The 19,088-nt window shown below is 38.3% G+C and overlaps 1 protein-coding gene across 7 annotated transcripts in view; it reads left to right on the top strand.

The window, feature by feature from the left end:
• LOC308701185 (transcription factor COE3) overlaps positions 1-19,088 on the top strand; it is a 115,947-nt gene that overhangs the window by 7,966 nt on the left and 88,893 nt on the right. For 4 of the 7 annotated variants that reach the window (XM_081383338.1, XM_081383334.1, XM_081383336.1 and 1 more), the window contains exons 3-6: positions 1,443-1,641; positions 14,019-14,175; positions 16,424-16,487; positions 18,126-18,181. In XM_081383338.1, coding sequence (XP_081239464.1) covers positions 1,508-1,641; positions 14,019-14,175; positions 16,424-16,487; positions 18,126-18,181 — 411 coding nt within the window. In that variant the 5' untranslated portion in view covers positions 1,443-1,507. Of the gene's footprint in view, positions 1-929; positions 1,642-14,018; positions 14,176-16,423; positions 16,488-18,125; positions 18,182-19,088 lie in introns of those variants that run through there. The other 3 variants (XM_081383333.1, XM_081383335.1, XM_081383337.1) reach the window with 1 other exon arrangement.

Below are 19,088 nucleotides of genomic sequence, written 5' to 3'. Positions count from 1 at the left end.
ATTGAGTTTGTTTGTGTTTTTTTTCTTTCTTAAATCCCACTGGGTCGTTTTCTGACTATGAGCTCTGGAGAGTTATCTGTAATAAATATTTAATCAGGCATCATTTGGTGGAATTCAAAATAATGTCAAACAACACCAAAACCCCTTAATTCAATGCACAATTCAAAGTTTATTTGGGATAATAATGTGTATGAGCAAAAACATTAGCTTATTTACTGGATTAATTTGACCCAAATTATATAATAACTTTTGTTAATTTAAGTTATTTAATTTATTTTATATTTGCACTGCAGGCGGACTGATAATAATAATATTATGATGATTGCTATTATTATCGTAGTCCATGCAGCTGCTAATAACCCTGGTTTCTCAAATTTGAATATTTCTTCTAATTTATCGAGCAGGAGACAGTATAGTCCCTAGTCAGGAGAACTTCATTCCTCAAGGTTTTACAAAATTAAGAGATGTCATTGTTTAATAATAATATTTGACAGTGTTACAGAATATTACTGCGCTTTGCCATCTGTGGAAACATAGCCTTTCCAGTATGCTCCTCATTCACTCACTTTGTATCAAATCATTCCGGCTGCACTTTTAGACAAATTTGACTTCTGGAAAAATATATATCCAAGTCGATTATATTTTAATCATGATAGATGAAATGCATCGTGAATGTTCCTGGATATTAAAGGGAAGTGTCAGGTTAAATCTGCAAAGCACGAGACCACTTCCACTGGCAGAGCGCTCAGTCCCTCTAACATCAGCTGAGTTTTTGCGGCCAATTTTGAAAATGACGCAAGGGATGACCGTGACCAATCAGAGCGCAGAACGGAGATTGACATGTAAATGACTTTGCCTTTTAAGGACAAGTCTCCGCCCTCGTCAAGTCCACGCTTGTCCCCCCCGAGAGCTCTGGAGCCGCGGAACCCGAGAGAAGGTGCGCTCCGCTGGGACACAGGAGGCATTAAGAGACGGGGAGGGAGGGAATGAGATTTCTTGCTACCCAATCCCTCTTTTCCCCAGGGACAGCAAGCCTTCCCTGGTCCATCCCTCCCTCTTGTTTGGTAATCATTTCATTTTACTCCTTTTTGAAGCAGTCGCCCGTTTTATCCCACTTTTCATTTCACAATCCCGTGCGCGTCTGTTCGCCTTCTTCTTCAGAGCAAGTTCGCGTTCTCCCCTCTTTCTCCCCGCGACGAGAAGGTCTGCTTGATCCCGGCTGATCGTTTCCTTTGAGATGCTCCACAGCTCTTGCCTTCTCTCCACCCTCTTTTAACTAGAGACCGGTTAATCTTGAGTGAACTGAACTTGGGTTTGGAATCTAAAAGAAAGAGGAACACCCAAAGGGATACGGCAGCGCGTCTTTGGATAAGGACCTCTTTCCCCTTGTTGCACTTTGGGGGAAGATTTTTTTCCCTTTCAGTTGGTTTTTGTTAATCCAGGTGGTGCAGGAGAGGATTATTCCACTCGAGCTGGTGTAGAGAGACATCCCCAGAAGGCTATTTTCATGTTCTCCATCCAGGACGGTCTCCCACGGGGAGCCTTGACCATGAAAGAAGAGCCCCTTACGAGTGGCATGACGCCGGTGCGCTCTTGGATGCAGAGCGCGGGGATACTGGATGCCAACACAGCTGCGCAAAGGTAAACATCACCAACAAGCTCCAAGTTGTTCATATTCCAAGTAGTTGGGTGCGTGAAACGGAGCTTCTGAAGCGCGGTAGAGAACGCGCTCTGCCACAGCTCTGTGAGTGTTTCGAAATCAGTTGTTTTGAATCTGTAAGTGCTCGTACATGGTCGTTGCAAATAGCACAGTATCCCAGTCGGTTTGTCGGCTGTTATTTAGTTGTAGACGTGTTGAAACTGATTGCGCATCGTTAGGCGCATTAGCAAAAGCTGCTCGCTCCGCTCCAGAAAGGCGGACTCTGATTACACTGCCTGTCACACATGAGAAAACATTGTTCTACCCGATTTCTCTGTGGTTGAAAGAGAGCTGGAGATCTTTCAGGTTGTCCTGGGTAGGAATGTCCCGCTCGTGCCATCTTATTTACCGTTAAAATGTTGACATTACGCGCTAATCTAATGATGTTTCACGTGCGTCGCAGGGACAGAGAGCTATAGTGAGAATCACTGACAAGCATGAGTTTATAGTTTGTTTGTAAATAAAATATGCAATACATCGAGCGCCCTTGAAATAGTCGATTAAAAAGGATCTTCAATTATTTTTTCTTATAGGCTTTATCTTATTTATGTGGTACTTTACAGAATATAACAGATAAATGCTGAAAGTGTCGAAAATGTGTTTGTGAGGTTATTGCGCTGTCGTAGACAAAACTATTTGGCCTGCTTTCACAAACAGAAAAGTCAAACCGACCATGCGTGTTTTTCAATAGTGTAATGCAAACCAAACCAGTTTCCAAACCATTTGCGCTTGAATCAAAGTTAGTTTTAGGACTGCGAGTTCCTCCGCTTAGGTAGCCTTCTCTCCTATGGGTTCTAGAATATGTTGAAACACCGAGGAAATGTGTGCTGTTCTGTCTCAGCCTTCAATGAAAGACCTGGGATTTTGAGAAATGTGTAAAGGTAACACTCAAGTTGTCTTGTAGAAATTTTACGCAGAGTGACGACATTTGTTTGAGCATAAAAAAAAAAAAAAACTGATAGCGGCTCAAAATGATTATTATATGGACAGTGATATCATGTTAAAACTGTTTAAAATATATATAGGAGGAGAGGGAAGAACAAGGAGCATCACACTAATTCTGAAAAATGAATTGTATGTAGCCTAATATTAAGACGGCACGCTTTTTTAGAAAATATACGCGTGTGTTTTTGACGAAAATTTCCATTTCTTTTCTTTTTCTGACTTCATAAACGCACAGAGAAAACGGTCAAGGACTTAAGGAGATTTGCTAATTTACTGCCACTGATTTTATTTTTTTATTTTTGCATAAAAACTTTGTGTAGGCCTATATATTTATTTATCATAGGCTATACATTTAATTTGGCTGCAGCAAGGCCAAACGTGCGGGCTACAATAAATTGACCTCTAAATAACGATTTTATGTGATATTTATACTCAATTGAGCAGTAAAATGCAGCTAATTAGACGGGTTGTTATTTTCTGCTGGTTTGTGGAAAAGTATGCATCCTGAAATCAAAACATCTTCAGGACATATAAGCTTTCCAGGCGTTTTTTAATGTACAAATAATCTTGCAGTTCATTAAAACATGTAGCCTACCAAGAGAGATATGCTGCGTTTACATGTTTTTGTGATTCCCTTGAATACGTTCGGAGATAAATCCCCGTGGTATATTAATATTGCATATTGTGAAGGATAAAGTTGATGTTTCAAACTTACACCGAGGTCAGCTGCCGTGTACAAGTGGGCGAAATCACCTGCCCATTCTCAGCCTCTCATTCGCGCTAACATGAAAAAAAAAGTCGCGAACACCTTGTAGATCACCAGTATTTGCCGGCGAAGCTGTTGATGTTTTTACTATGATATTAATTAGAGACAAAAATGCAGAGTCTTTGGGCATCTAATTACCCTACATGGGATAAACTCACATCTTGAATTATTTATTTTGGGGAGAAAGAAGTCGCATTGAATGTAAGTTTCAATGCATATCGCATACAAAAAGTCCATTTGCAATGTGACAAGAAAAAGCACGTTTTATGTGCATTTATTTATTTAATTATTTAAAATAAATCGGTCACATTTATCGCACGTTTTTTAGTCATTTCTCGTGCTTAAAGTTGTGATAAAGAGCCGTGTTTTCTCATCATGTAGCAGGGCTGCAGAAAAGTCATTTGTAAATGTTAATACAAAACCGTTTCCCTCATAATAGCCTAAATAATTTGCTCTAGCCAATTATCAGCCTCATACACAATTCAAGCTCCTAACAAACTTATAGCGAAAGTGTCACGATAGCATCTTAAGACTAAAATATTTAAAAAGGCTACTTAAATGATTAAAAATATTTCTTAATTTTTCCACAACAAATAGTGTGTTTAGAATCCTTAATTATACATTTGTGTGTCAGCCCATGAATGCTTTAGTTAACTTTCAGGTAAAATAAATATGCACCTCTTCTTCTGCTTCTACTTTAAATCTATCCTCTTTCTCTCTTTCTTGCTCTCTCACTCTCACATTTTTCACAAAAAATAAATAAAATAGATTTAGTGCTTCATTTTAATATCAAATATACACTGATGGCAGGATATCAGTTTTATGGGTGCAGTAAAGGGTGTTCTGTTAAGAGACAGTAAAGAGAGTGAATCTAAAAGAAGCAAAAGTGAGAGCTTAATTTTATTTTAATCCTTAATGTGATCCTGTAAATACAGGTTACCATGTGTTGGCTGTGGAGGTGATAGATAGGTGTATAAGGGGTGAGCTTGGTGTAAAGTGCAACCTTTTTTTTTGGATTAGTCAGAGTAAAAAAAAAGGAAAGTCATTATTCAGACACATTGGGATTCTGCATTCAATTTTAACTGCAAAAATGAGGATTGATGCATGATCCCATTATTATTACCCACATTGTAATCACAGTTCAGTGCAAATTTCCATCCAGTGTAAACTTGTTTGTATTGCTTCGCTATCTAGATGGATTTAGATGGAGTTGGCGGAACAGGTTTGTGATGCTCAGGCAGCTCGGGGGTACGTTTGTGGGGTCCATCTCCCCCCGAGCATTTCTCTCTCTCTCTCTCTCTCTCTCTCTCTCTCTCTCTCTCTCTCTCTCTCTCTCTCTCTCTCTCTCTCTCTCTCTCTCTCTCTCTCTCGCTTTCGTTCGTTCTCTCTTTCGTTCGTTCTCTCTGGGCCTAGGGGTGAGTGAGAGGGCCGCACAGCTGGGGAACAGATTTCGATTGACCCTTTCACCGATTCCGTACCCCTACACTGTAAAACCTGGCAAAGTGAATTATGTCGCCTCTGTTTTGTCCGCTTGGGGGAGAAGGAGGGGTCAGACTAATGAAGTCCAGACCCACAGGCTTTGTAAAAAAATAAAATAAAATGTAAAAAAGCATTTTTCTCTCCGCACCGTCCCAAAATCCCTTGCATGCTGAAAGAGAGAGAGAGTGCAATGGCGGGATACATACTATTTTTACACGTTGCAAATATGCAACAACTACACTGGACGGTACAGAAATGGCACTTGGCCGCTCCTAAAAAGTTTAAAACATTTCCGTATTCGTAAATACATTAAAACACTCACCGAATCACAAAACACACCTGATTTACAGGGTCTCGCTCTGCTCTGTCTCAGTTGACACCTGCATGCCGGAATGTAACACAGAGAAACAAGTGTTTTAGAAACAGCTGCCCCATAACATGCTCGCGATTTGAGGCCGGGTGCAGGGCCACCTCTGTAACGACCCCATTAGAAACATACAGGTGACCAGCTAATGATTTCAGCTGTAGGCCACTAACGATTTTAGAAATCACTGTAAGGTTTTTTTTAGAACAGTGTGAGTGAGAGAAAGAAGCGAGTGCTATAATTTGTAGTGTGTGTGTGCAGGTCTGGCAGGTGCAGTCGAGCTAAACCTACAGCAAACACGCACAAGTGCAATACTAATAAAACACACACAGACCCCACAGTGCTGGGGCAGCACTTCACACACACTGCACTGCTCTTATGTAGAGCTCTCTCAGTCCAGCTGAGGAGAGACATGTGACCAGTGCATTGATCAAGACATCCATAGCAGATCAGTTACAACCAGGCCCTTGCTAATTTTCACTCTCTCTCATGATAGAAAGAAAAACAAATATATGGCAATTTGGAGGGAGACAATAATCGTAAAGGAATTCAATGTGATTAAAGCATAAAGAATGCAATAATATTAGGGCGTAACAAATGTAAATACCCGTTTCCTATGCACTTGATACACTTCTGCCGCTCTATTCTTTGTCACATGTTCAATTAGAGTGTCCTAATCGCATGAAACATTTGTCTGTAATTTAGCCGTCCAGCTCCAGGAAATAACTTCTCACTGTGCAATGGTTTACTTGTCTCAGTGCAATTACGAACAAATTAGAAATGAGCTGGAAGCGTTTAGCACTGGCTGGTTATACGCTTTTACGATTAAAGAAGAGGAGTATTACGTTTCGGACGTGTTGCAGTGTCTGACGGTGCCGTCAGCACTTTGAATTTGTTGGTGCATGTGTGTTAATCTTCATTGCTAGTTACACTGGCTTAATAGTACGATTAGCAATCATTGTGTAGACAGTAATTACCATTATTTGGATACAAGACATTAAAAGCTCTTTTATATTTTGAAAAAGCTAAAAAGACCAAGTCAGTTATAGAAACTTGCATGAGGTGCCTGTTAAAACTGAATCAGCATTATGGATCATGATATTTTTTTTTTCAGGAAAACATGAGAAACCTTTATGGTCCATATCACATGACATGCATGTACTTTGCATTAAAAAAAGTCTGGGTTCATAATAGCCTACATCATGTGATGTGCCCTCGTTTTTGTCACAGCTGTGGAGCGTTCCACACTGACATGATAGCCCACGATAGCGAGCGATAAACAAACGGGGGTGAATTTGATTAGATGTCTAATCTGTGAGTGAGCCGCGAGTCTATTGACTCAGATCATCTCGTGTTGAGAGCCACAATCAGTGAGCAATGATGGCACATCAACCCCACTGACTCCACGGGCCATTCAGCAGAGCACCTTCTCTTCTCAAAAGAGACGTTTAGCTAAACGTTTAGGTGGCAAAAGCTGTGTTTTGTGTGTGAGGAAGAGAGTGTTTTTTCAGTGGCTCATTGTTTTTTTGTGTGAAAATTCTGATTTTGTTCAATGCGTTTGTTTAAAACATGTTCGGGTGCTTTTAATTGGCATTCACCGCATGAAGTGATTCCGTTTAGATTGAGATTATTCAAAATCATCAGTCAACAAAAAGTATCCAAATAAATAAATGGATGATTAATGACATTGAAAAGTAAATATTTGGGCTTTAATTTTTTATTGAGAACCAAGCATATTGTATAAACCAGTGTACATATAACCAAACATATCGGTGTATAAAGAAAGAAAAAGAAAGCAAAAAAAAAAAAGTACAGGGGAAAACATCTGTACATCTTAAACAATTGCATATGCAGTTTGTATTGCTTTTAATTTTTTTCTTTTACATATTTTCTCAAATGCTTCCAATTTCCAATTGTTCAAACAATTTGACTATGTGAATATAATAACAATCAAATACATTAATTAAATAAAAAATAAGTGTCCACCATCCAATGAGAAACGCCTTAACATCAATGTACTTTAAGAAGTGAACCCTCTGATGCATGATGTCCCAAAAAAGCCATTTTTAAGTTACATACAAACCACATTAGGTGATAACTTTTGACCCTTACCCATAAGTCTTCTTCACATGTAATTGTGTTTTTACTTCTGTTGCATTGGATTTGTATACCTCTTAAAATACATAATTTTCAATACATTTCTCTATTTTTGTATGCCTTGTCTTTATGAATCCATGCGTCAGAGGTTAAGGGAACACGATCAGGAACAGAGAGGCTTTTAAAGACACTGTGTACTTTTCAGTAAAGTGTTAGTATTTGTGTGTGTGTGAATAAAACGGCGAGCAGGCGGTGGCAGGGATGCAGGCAGCTGGTGATGTATGTGCCAGCTTATCACTGGGAGACGTGACAGACAGGCCGTTTGTGTTTGTGTGGCAATAGAAATCATGGAGAAATGACAGGCCTTTCTTTATGCAAAGATCCTCTCCGACACGTTTGCTTTGACTTACGGCCACCCGTTACTGTGCAGCGGTGACAAATGCCTCTATTACTCTCTGCACTCTGTCATTCCAGGAAGGTTTTCCTATGATTCCACGTCGTAACATCCAATTAGCGATAAAGAAACAAAGATGCCGCCTATCCATAAATGCAATCAGCACATCTGGCGCAGCGCTTTCACCTCAGATAACTGCCATGTAAAATACACATTTTTATACTTTAGGGGGAACTAAACTGCCCATTTTGACAATTTACAATGCACACGGCTTGTGTTGAACAATTAAATCACCACACACTTGAGTCGAGAGAGAACGAGAGCTACAGAGATGACATCGCAACAGGCCAAGTGAACCAAAGAAGAAGGAAAAAGGCCCCGTTTGACCACAAGTGGGATTTGGGTTTCAAAACAAGCTCTTATTCTCTCTCTCTCTCTCTCTTCCTATTCTCATTCTGTTTCTGCTCTCCACTAATCCCAATATGCTGCCCGTGCTCCTACAGCGCTTTAGTCCTCAACTCATTAAATCTTATTACACAGCTAATAAGCGCTAACCAAACATACCGCTGCCATGCTGACTGCCCGCTGCCGCCCCCCAACACCGCACGAGTGCACACACACAAACACACACACACTCGTAAGATGAGCAAATGTATGCAACAGTAATTGTCTGTTTCTGCATAAATTACTCCTCATGTAAACATAGAGTATGTGCATATCTTAGTATCCACCATCCTCAACAATTCTTCCATACGGACCCTGATGAGCACAAGAAAAGCGAGCATGTTCTGGTTCTCAGCTTTCTTCTTTCTCATTTGGTCTGTTTTGGACATTTATTAGAGTAAAGGTCAAATTAAATATGATTCCCTTATGTTGGTTAATTTAGAGATTGATCTCCTTCTCACTGATGAAGGCAGGTGCTTTATCGACCAAACCTCAGCTGATTTTATTTTTTTTGACAAGACCTTTCTGTGAGGGAAACTGGTTCTGAGACCTTTTTGAAAGGATGGAAGCAACAAAACAGAACAAGAAATTCTTAAATAAAGTGAAAATAAGGAAGGAAGAGCGCAAGAGAGAGAGAGAGAGAGAGAGAGAGAACAAGATTTACATTTACTTGTTGGATCAGCACGTTGGCGCTCAGCCAGGGCAGAGATGATTTTTCCGCGTCACATTTGTATAAACAGAGCGCTGCTGTACGGCTCATTAGTTCGATAGTGAGAGAGAGAGACGAGCTGTAGTTAAAGACTTCCCTTTGTCACAGTCCATCACAGGCGTGATTAATGTCACCAAGATGTGGGGCCGTGTCCGTGATGCCACCCATATGCCCCCCCCCCCCACACACACACACACACTCACACTCTACATGTGTCATAGTATTGCAGGCGTTTTAACAGACACCTCATGAAAAAAAAAAGGAAAAATACTGGTTGACAGTCAATACAAAATTGATGCAACCGTTTTTGAAAGATGCTTTCAATAGTTTCAATTGTTTAAAAGTGACAGAAATGAACTTTGCTTTGTTACTAAAGGTTTCTATTTCAAATAAATGTAGTTCTTTTTAACTTTCTATTCATCAAAGAATCCTGATGGAATCCAAACGTATCAAGGTTTCCACAAAAATAATAAGAAGCACAAATGTTTGCAACATTGATAATAATAAATGTTTCTTCAACACCAAATCGCAATATTAGAATGATTTCTGAAGGATCATGTGACACTGAAGACTAGAGTAATGATGCTGAAAATCACATGAATAAATTAGATTTCAAAGTATATTAAAATAGAAATAGTTGTTTAAAATTATAATAATTCACTGTTTTTAATCAAATAAATGCAGCTTTGGTGAGCATAAGATAGTTCTTTCAAAAAATTTACAGACCCCAAATGAAGTGTAGTGTCCAATAAAGATAACTTACGTTTGTTAACACAACAATGATGTACTAAAAATGGAAAAGTTTTTCCTTTGCGTTTGGATGACAACATTGTCAAAGCGATCCCTGTTCAGACGGATCCGCGAAAACGATTAAAAACGCTGTATAATGCTGCCAGGCCCATAGTTGGCGATGTCACTTTGTAAAGAAACACTACGCACACATGTGCATGACGTCACCGTTTTCGCATATTTGCGTTTTTGTAGTTTACATGGAGACAATAACGTTACTGTTTTCAAAAACGTTCACTTTGAGCCCCATTGTTGTGTAAATGAATGGCCAAAATGCATACCATTGCCGTTTTTAACTTAAAAAAACTGTCGTGTAAACGGCCCCTAAGTATGTGAAAATTCATTTCATTGTGACTCATCAAAGTAATGTGACATTTTTCATGTAGGACTTTTAAAACATGTTATCAAATTCATTACTTCAACATTAAGTATGCATGTTAAACAACTTTACCGACCTCTGAAATCATCAGAGTATCATCAGAGAAATCATCATATCAAGTAACGCTCTACATTTGAATACCAAATATTCAGTTTTACTCTGAAATACGACACGTTGTGGGAGTTAAATGTGTTGTAAATGACATATTTGCAATAGAGTGGTGCAGGGATGACGTCAAAACCCGGAAGTCGAATTCGCCACTGGTTTCCTCGAGACTCTCCTATGGGGTTTTATAATGGTAAAGTAAAATAAGGACTGTGTTAAACATAACTTGACGATACTTTGATGTTTTGTTCTACAGTGTAAACTGCACTCTCACACCCCAAACGTTCTTATCTAGTAACTTATTAGATACATACGTTTTTAAAAATAAACATAACAGCTTAAACAGTTTGATTTATCATCATTTTGCCGTGAGATGATTGTTTTATTGAGATGTACATGTGAAGGCATCACTCCTTTTTGCTCCCACACGTCATCTAACTCCTCAAAATCTCAGCAGATCCTGCTGAATCCTGTGTATCGGCAGTTTCTTCTCCTCTGCATGTTCATTAGCTGATGATTTCAGAGTTTGAGAGTCTCTGTGCTTAGTATCTATTTCCCTCAAGTGTTCAGGCCCTTGAGCTGTGAGGATCTTAGCCTGGGGTTACTTTTTTCATTTAACATAATTAGACTTTGCTGTATCGTGTTAAGCCTGCAGTGTGCAAAGGGCCACGGACTGCACCGACTGCCATTGCATAAAGAAAGACGGCGCTCTTGTATTCTGAAATGTCATCATTACAAACCCTTCAGCTCTTGCTATGAATGGTTTATTGTTAAAGCGGTTCTGTGAGACTGTATTTATTGATTCAAATAAAAGTCTTCAAGTGGAGGGTGTTTTTACGTCCAGAATTGTGTCAGAACTGTGGTTGTTTCTGGCTTGCATGCTTTTTTCCCTTTTATTTCTCTCTGCTCTGTGACGAGAAGACGTCAAACAGTGTGTTTAACGGAGACCGTGTGCTGTAGCCGTCCGTTAGCGACTGATTTACACAGCTCTGCTGTCTATGTGTGTGTGTTTGTCACCTCGATTGCAGTTACTTCAATACAGAGCGAGCGAGAGCCGACCAATCGTGCCTGCCTCTGACTCAGAACTGCTGGAGTGGATATGGCAGCAATCAACATAATTAAAATAATAACACTAACAAGCTTTCCGAGTCGATCGTTTCCTGCACGTAAAGATCCGTGCTTTGCGAGAGTGTGCGGGAACGTTGTCTCTCTCTCCTTCACCCCATCAGAAACATGACGCCTGGCTTTGTAACCGAGCTGATGGGGTAATGGAGAGGAGCTCATGATGCAATGCGTGTGTGTTTAAGTGTGATGCTCCCCCACAAATGTGTAAATTTTGGTAGTTCTGTCTTCCTATGTGAAGGTGATAATTTGTGTTTACATGTGCTTGTGCATTTCATGCAGTGCAGATGCAGGATTTGGGCCCAGACTGTTGTGCGATATATGCCATATTTATTCTGAAACTCATATATAGAGTATGTATTATTTTATAATTATTATGCATGGAGCTAATTTAAAAAATGTCACACTGCATTATCATTCATATAAATGTGAACCTATTATCTTGATGATTTGATTTAAAAATATTATTTAGAATTTGGCAGTCGACACGATACATGTCCACTAACAATTTTTTCTAAATTATTTTGACGTATAATATTTAATACACTTCTCATAATGTTATTGCGATCTTTGCAGAACCCTCGTCTTACTCTCTTATTTTGTATGCCTTTTTCGTATTGCATTTAGAGGGCATCTGTCAGACTTAGCACCGCCCTGACCAGTCAGACTGCTAAAGATCTTCACTGCGAATCAATTACTACAGATGAAGAAGATCATATTTCCCATTTACGTTGAAGTCATCCGCTTTACAAGTGCTCCTCCCAGAATCCCCCCCCTCCCACAGCCTCTTCTGTGAAAGCTGTTTTTGCCTTCAGTGTAGTAACCTCAACTTCACGAATCACGAATGAGATTTCACCAGGCTCGGATACAAATGAAGCATTAAGCCCTGGTAATAGTACTGGGGAGGGGTCAGGCTTTATTAATGTCCTATCAGGGGAATATCTCAACGAGCGGAGACAGAGAGCAGGCCGCTTTCCAAAACACTGGCTCCCCACCCCGAGCTCAGCAGATGAACAAATATTTATGTATGAGCATATTTTTGAGATTCAAATGCATTTCGGCCCACCTCATCAGGGTAACGAGTAAATAATGAACTGACTTAACAATGACAGCTGCAATTTACGTCTGTGAACATTACGCACTTTTTCATTTAATGATTCAGGGAATTGTAAATATTACGGGGCGCTTGTTTTGACTTAAAGGTGATGTCGTTTTTTTTCTGTTAATTATGTTAAAATACTTTCTCTGTTTTTATTGTTCATGAAAGAAGTCATACCTCATGTTATGCAAGGCTGCATTTATTTGATCAAAAATACGCTAATACTAAATAATACTACGCAGTAACTAATACTACAATATCGTGCAATATTGTTATATATTTTAAAGTGCAATTTATTCCTCTGATGGCAAAGCTGAATTTTCAGCATCATTACTCCAGTTTTCAGTGTCACATGATCCTTCAGAAATCATTCTAATGTGCTGATTTGATGCTCAAGGAACATTTCTTATTGTTATCATACCAGCTGTGCTGCTTAATATTTTTGTGGAAAATGTGATACATTTTTTCAGTATTTCTTGATTTTTATTTAGCATTTATTTAAAATGGTAATCAGTAATGTGCGTTTGGGGCGGGACTATCTGTTTGGCAACCAATGGCAGATGTGTTCGGGAAACCTGTTTGAAACAAGTCATTATCACCTTTACATACATAAATATTTCATAATAATTATATGATTTATTTATAATTCAAATATATTGTTATTAATTCATATTTTAATGCATGTCAAATGTCTTTGTTAAAATGTAATGTTGGAAAAGCGTTAAGAGATAGACTGAGTGCTTGATGTCAGTTTCTGCTTGAGGGAAGGGATGCATGCATTACCACCCTATTAAAAATACAGATCACCTGCATTTTAATCTACCTTCCTTTACTTCAGGCCTTTATCTCTCTCTGAGGACCATGTGTCCACTGATCCAGGTATGGCTATTGAAAGATGATCAGTGCTTGCGTCAGTGGACCAGGGCTGACGGTTTGATTGATAGGTGGAGGTGTAGGGTTGGCGTAGATGTGCCGTAGTTTGCCACACGTTCTAATCGATGCTCAAGTGCGCGAGTCAGGATGGAGTCTCCTCTCGGCTGAACCCTGGGGAGGCCCGAGCAGGTTTGACTGACAGGTCAGGGAAAGAGGAACGCAGCAGTTGCCAAGGCGAGCCGTACCCAGTAGCGATTGGCAGCCGCAAAGGCAGACGGTGCCTTCTGGGGTCCCCGCTCTGCGCCAGATTCCAATTGTTGAGGTGGCAGAGCAGAAAGGGGCAGACAATAGAGTTCATGGCACACACAGGGCATGAGACAACAAGCCAAATATCTCTCTTCTAACCCCTCTCAGTTATGTCCTGTTATCTCTCTTTGTAACCGCTGTAATTTCCTGTTTGTGTTTCCTATGGTCTTTGTCATTTTACGGGATTGTCGTATAAAGATACATGGGACTCTGCATATTCCCATGTAGAAAAGGCTTGTGAATCACATTCAGATCTTAAAAATGTTGACGTTGCGGTGACTTTTCAACAACACGGCGTTATATATTTATATGCAATGTGATATTATTTGTGAAAGTTCATGTGAAACTGCCATTTCATCTTTCTGCAAGCTCATGTTTTGAGTGATTATTTGGGTTACAGTACATTAATCTCTCTGTCTCTTTCTCTCCATCTCTCTCTCTCTTGTAGTGGTGTGGGTTTGGCAAGAGCCCATTATGAGAAGCAGCCTCCCTCAAACCTGCGCAAGTCAAACTTCTTCCACTTTGTGCTGGCCCTGTATGACCGGCAGGGACAGCCCGTCGAGATCGAGAGAACCTCCTACGTGGACTTTGTGGAAAAAGACAAAGTAAGCACTCTGTCACTAATAGACGCCATTCCACAACGCGACAGGGTTTGCGATATGCTGGGGTGCTGCTTATTGAACTTAGAGAACATGCTAAGAATAGTATAATTGTTTTTAGATGCATTTTTTTAGTAAATTATTTAGGAAGATTTTTTTTTGTGTTAGAATAAAACCTCAAAGTAATTCTGATAAAGCCGTAAAGTTATCGTAGATTTTATTTTAAAATCTCTGAAAACCTCAAATGTGAGACAGAGATTTTGTCATCTCATACTTTGGTTATTTTAATTTTTATTGTTGCATAGGTCAAAACCATTGTTTATTTTCAGAAATGAATTTGATAGTGTTTGTACGTTAAGTAAAAGTAAAAAAAAAAAAAAAAAAATAAAAAAAAAATATATATATATACACTGTATACGTTAATACATTTTTTTTTATTAAAAAACAGCACAAATTCTTAAACATTTTCCAAACCCTCTGCAACAATTTTTAATGTAAAGGTAAGTAAAAAAAAAAAAGTAAGTTAATAAATACTTATTGATCATACACATTCATAATTTAAATTATTATCTTGTGTTTTGGACATATTGTTCCAAGATGCTGTTAATATAAAAATACTCATTTTATGAAACCACACCAACATTTCCCAAATCCCCTGCAGCAATGTTTCCTGTTTACACACATTGTTACATTTTTGTTGCAATTTTTGTTTCTTTGTTGTCTAGTTGCAGTGTTTCTAGGTTCTAGGTTCTGGGCTTCACCCATTCTCAATAGTAGCTGTACCAAATTATACATCTAGGGGGCAGCAATGAGACCACTTTTTTTCATAAGAAGTGCATTAACAATATTATATAAAATGTTCTTATTAACTTCAAAGCATTATTTATAAAATGTTCTTATTAACTTCAAAGCATCATTTTTTAATTTATTTTTTATTGAATTTAACTCTAAAACATTCAGCTTTTATAATAAAACACTGTGTTTAGCTTATTTTTAGCGCACATTATTTTCTTCTTCTTCTGAGTCTGATTCTCAGTCGTGTATTTGTACCTGCTAGCCCGCGGTGTGTGTCGGAGGGTAGTCCTGCTCACCTCGCGGTGTGTGTGTCGGGGGGTTGTTCTCAGTAAAAGGTTACAGAGAACAGCTCCGCCCACAGTCATGCGGGACGGGGTCCAGCTGGCAGAGTCAGAGCTCTGTCCTCGCTGTCCGTTCACCTCCGCCATAACCCCCGCCCAGCATCCCCTCCACACACTCCTCCACTCCACCCTGGGTCGCTGCCAAGACACTACCACTAAACTTGGCAGTGAGGAGATAGAGAGAGACTGACGACATGTGTGGGTGTGTCGTGTTCTTGCGTCTCATTGGATTGATGTTACATCAGGGGAAAATAACTCACCTGAAGCCGGGATGTGATGCTTAAATGTAAACCTCACACGAGCTTAGTCCAAAAAAGTGACATCAAACTAGGCTCACGTTTGGATGGACTTATTTCGAAATGATTTCGTAGTGAATGATTTTGATAGACTCACCAAAGACTTGAAGTAAGCCTTCAAATTAAGTCAGTAAGATAAAAAAAAATTTACTTTAAAAGTTTAGGCTTTAAATTGATCAAAATTGACAATAAAGACATTTATAATTTCACAACATATTTCGATTTCAAAGAAATGCTTTTCTGTTGGACTTACTATTTATCAAAGAAGCAGCAAATCAGCAGATTAGAATGATTTCATAGGATCATGTGACACTGAAGACTGGAGTAATGATGCTGAAAATTCAGCTTTGCATCACAGGAGACAAGTTTAAAAATAGAAAATAGTTATTTTAAATTGTAATAATATTTCATAATATTACTGTTATACTTTATTTGTTGAGCAAATAAATGCAGCCTCAGTGAGCATAGAGACACAAAAACATAAAAGAAATCTTACCGACCCCAAACGGTTAACTGGTTCTGTATTCAAGACTATAAGGAATTGAAGAATGGATTGCTAAACCTCCACAAATAAACATCTAGGTGTGAATGTATTCTTATTTAATTGTAGTTTTTGCTAATTATTGTTGTCACAGTGACAGTGATTTATAAGTCATTACCAGCAGTATGACATTCACAATTCAGATCTGAAGGTCAATGCGCTTGATGGTGCACGCTTTAATAAATTACCCCAATAAGCACAGCACACACATGTATATGCACAGTATGTTAGTTTTGTTTTTTATTCTCATACATGTCCTACTTGCTTTTGTGTTCTTTTAGGAATACAACGGTGAGAAGACCAACAATGGCATCCACTACAGGTTACAGCTTCTCTACAGCAACGGTGAGACCCATACTGCTCCTCCAAACCCTTTCCATATCCCATCAATAACAAAGACATATTGCGAGGCAGAGCGAGGCCAACTGTAAACGATATGTAACCACAATCATGCAACATGTCTCATCACATCTGGGAGAGTATTTGAGAGCTCCATCTGTTTATCCTGAGAGGAGTTCATGCTGTTGAACACATTTGCCACCCTTTCACAGTTTACGCTCATGTCTAATGTCATTCCACGCTACTCACCCTCACAGACACGTTAAGCATGGTCTCATTAGAGCTCTTAGTTCTTAGTAAGTATATACTGACTGGCCACATTTGTAAGAGCAGGTATGATGTTACACTTGTCAATATAAGTGATTTAAATTAATGATAATGTACATGTACATTGGCATCACAGGAATAAATCATATATTAAAGTAGAAAACAGTTATTCAATTTTAATAATATTTCACAATATTGCAATTTTTACTGTTTCTGTGATCAAATAGATGCAGCCTTGGTGAAACTTCTTTCAAAAACAGTAAAAAAAAAAAAAAAAGTGTTACTATGTTTGCATAATATGTGAACAACTATGAACAATATATAGAACAACTTGTTGACCTACACAGTCATGACCTACTTTAAAGTAACTTTCATTAATATCCGTATTAAACATTGGTACACTATTCAGTGCTTAACAGATCTTCAGTCAAGTAATTATCACCCAAAAATGTAAATTATGTTATAATTTACCCTCATGTTGTTTAAAACCCGTATGACTTTCTTTCTTGTCAACCACAAAACGAGAAATGCTGGTTGCGTTTTGTTTCATATAGTTACAATGAATTAGGAATAAAGTTTTCAAGCTTCAAAAAGGATGAAATAATTATTTGGAGTTGGATCTTGTCAATAAATCTGTTCACAAAATCAGATTGATTCATTCATGAATCAATTTAAGTTAAATTCCTTTAATGTACATTTAAACAGTTATGAATGCCACCTTGAAATATCTGAAAATTAAAATGAAAGTTATCCAAAAGTGTGACTCAACTCAACATGTATGCTATAAGAAGAATCAGAAACAAAGACTTAATACAAGACTGTTCTCTTCTCCTGCTCTCCTTAGCGTAATGCTAACAGCTAGTGATGAGTGATTTGTCTATAGATGTGGATTCTCTGTCATCCACCAGCACAGAGACAGCAGGGCAAGAGAAAAGCAAGCTCTCACACTTTAAGGCGGGAAGATCATAAATAATAGAAAAACTGAGCCGAGTTTGTTTTTGCTAAGAAGCGTTAGCGGAATAGCTCAGTCAGCACGACAAACATAACAGAATGTGCATAAACGTACTGTGGGGAAAAGAATAATAAAACAAATTAATTTCCAAGATTTTCATAAGAATTTAGTCCCTTTATTTCGACTTGTCAAAACAATTGGACTCTGCGTTTTAGGGCTGGCTTTCTGTTTTGTTTGCTCAAAGAGCTCTTTAATTCGAACACACACTTGATTCTACAAGTATTTGTGTTGAAATATGGCACATTAGATTTTTTTTATCATACAACTGAGCAGGATTGCATTAAATGCAGAGCATATGAGAACATTTTTGTGTCCAAGATGCATGTTTTGTGCCTAATATATATTTATTCCATTTAAACTTGTAGGTATCAGGACAGAACAGGATCTGTTCGTTCGATTAATAGACTCCATGACTAAACAGGTAAGTACTTTTTTTATTTATTTGCAATGTTTTTTGTTGTTGTTGTTGTTGAAATTCTTCTCCACTCTGAAAGTTGCATTGTAAAGTGTATAAAATGTAAATCTCACCAGATAATGAGTTAATAACTCAAATTAATTCAATTATATTATAAAACATATTAGAAATAACAAATAATTCAACTACAATAAGTATATCCAACCTTGCCCGGATACATACTCACGTTAAGTGGTATATAGCAAACTGCTTGATATTAGCACTTGATTTATTAAAAGTTGGATATATAGTGGTACATCCTACTTTACCTGCGTACATACAGTATCCTCACGTAAAGCAATATACTGTATACTCTATAGCAAATCTTGGCTGCGCGATTGTTTATATCATTGAAAACTGTAAACTCTATTATCACACAGCTCTCTACATAAAGTTGTAAATAATAATAATAATTCATTAATAATTCAACTTTATCTGCATACATACAGTACATTCATGTATAGCAATACTATATAACAAATCTCAACTGCTTGATTGCTTGTATTGTCCCAAAATGTAAATTATATTAATGCCCAGATCTAAATGGGACTATAAGGCATGGAGATATTAAGATATTCTAAACATTAACATTATGATTTTCTAAAAAGCTTTGAAAATGCTTTGAAACACATACATTTGAGATGACTTAAAGCGCATGTGATATGAACCCCACGACGTGCAAATAAAAGTGCCATTAGAGATGCCTATCATACCCCGAACTCAGTTCTGCACCTGCGTTCTTCATTCCGTCATAAAACGGACCAGACCTCAACCCCCTCCGGTCTTCACATGGCCTATCCTTTCCCCAGCCCAGCAGGTCCCACTGTCACTGCGTGTCAGCCTGTCTCAGATCAATATGGCAACCAGTTCCTCG

Source organism: Scardinius erythrophthalmus, assembly GCF_964197995.2.
Source record: "Scardinius erythrophthalmus genome assembly, chromosome: 13".
NCBI classification, from domain to species: domain Eukaryota; kingdom Metazoa; phylum Chordata; class Actinopteri; order Cypriniformes; family Leuciscidae; genus Scardinius; species Scardinius erythrophthalmus.
This window is presented reverse-complemented; position numbering and strand designations above follow the sequence as displayed.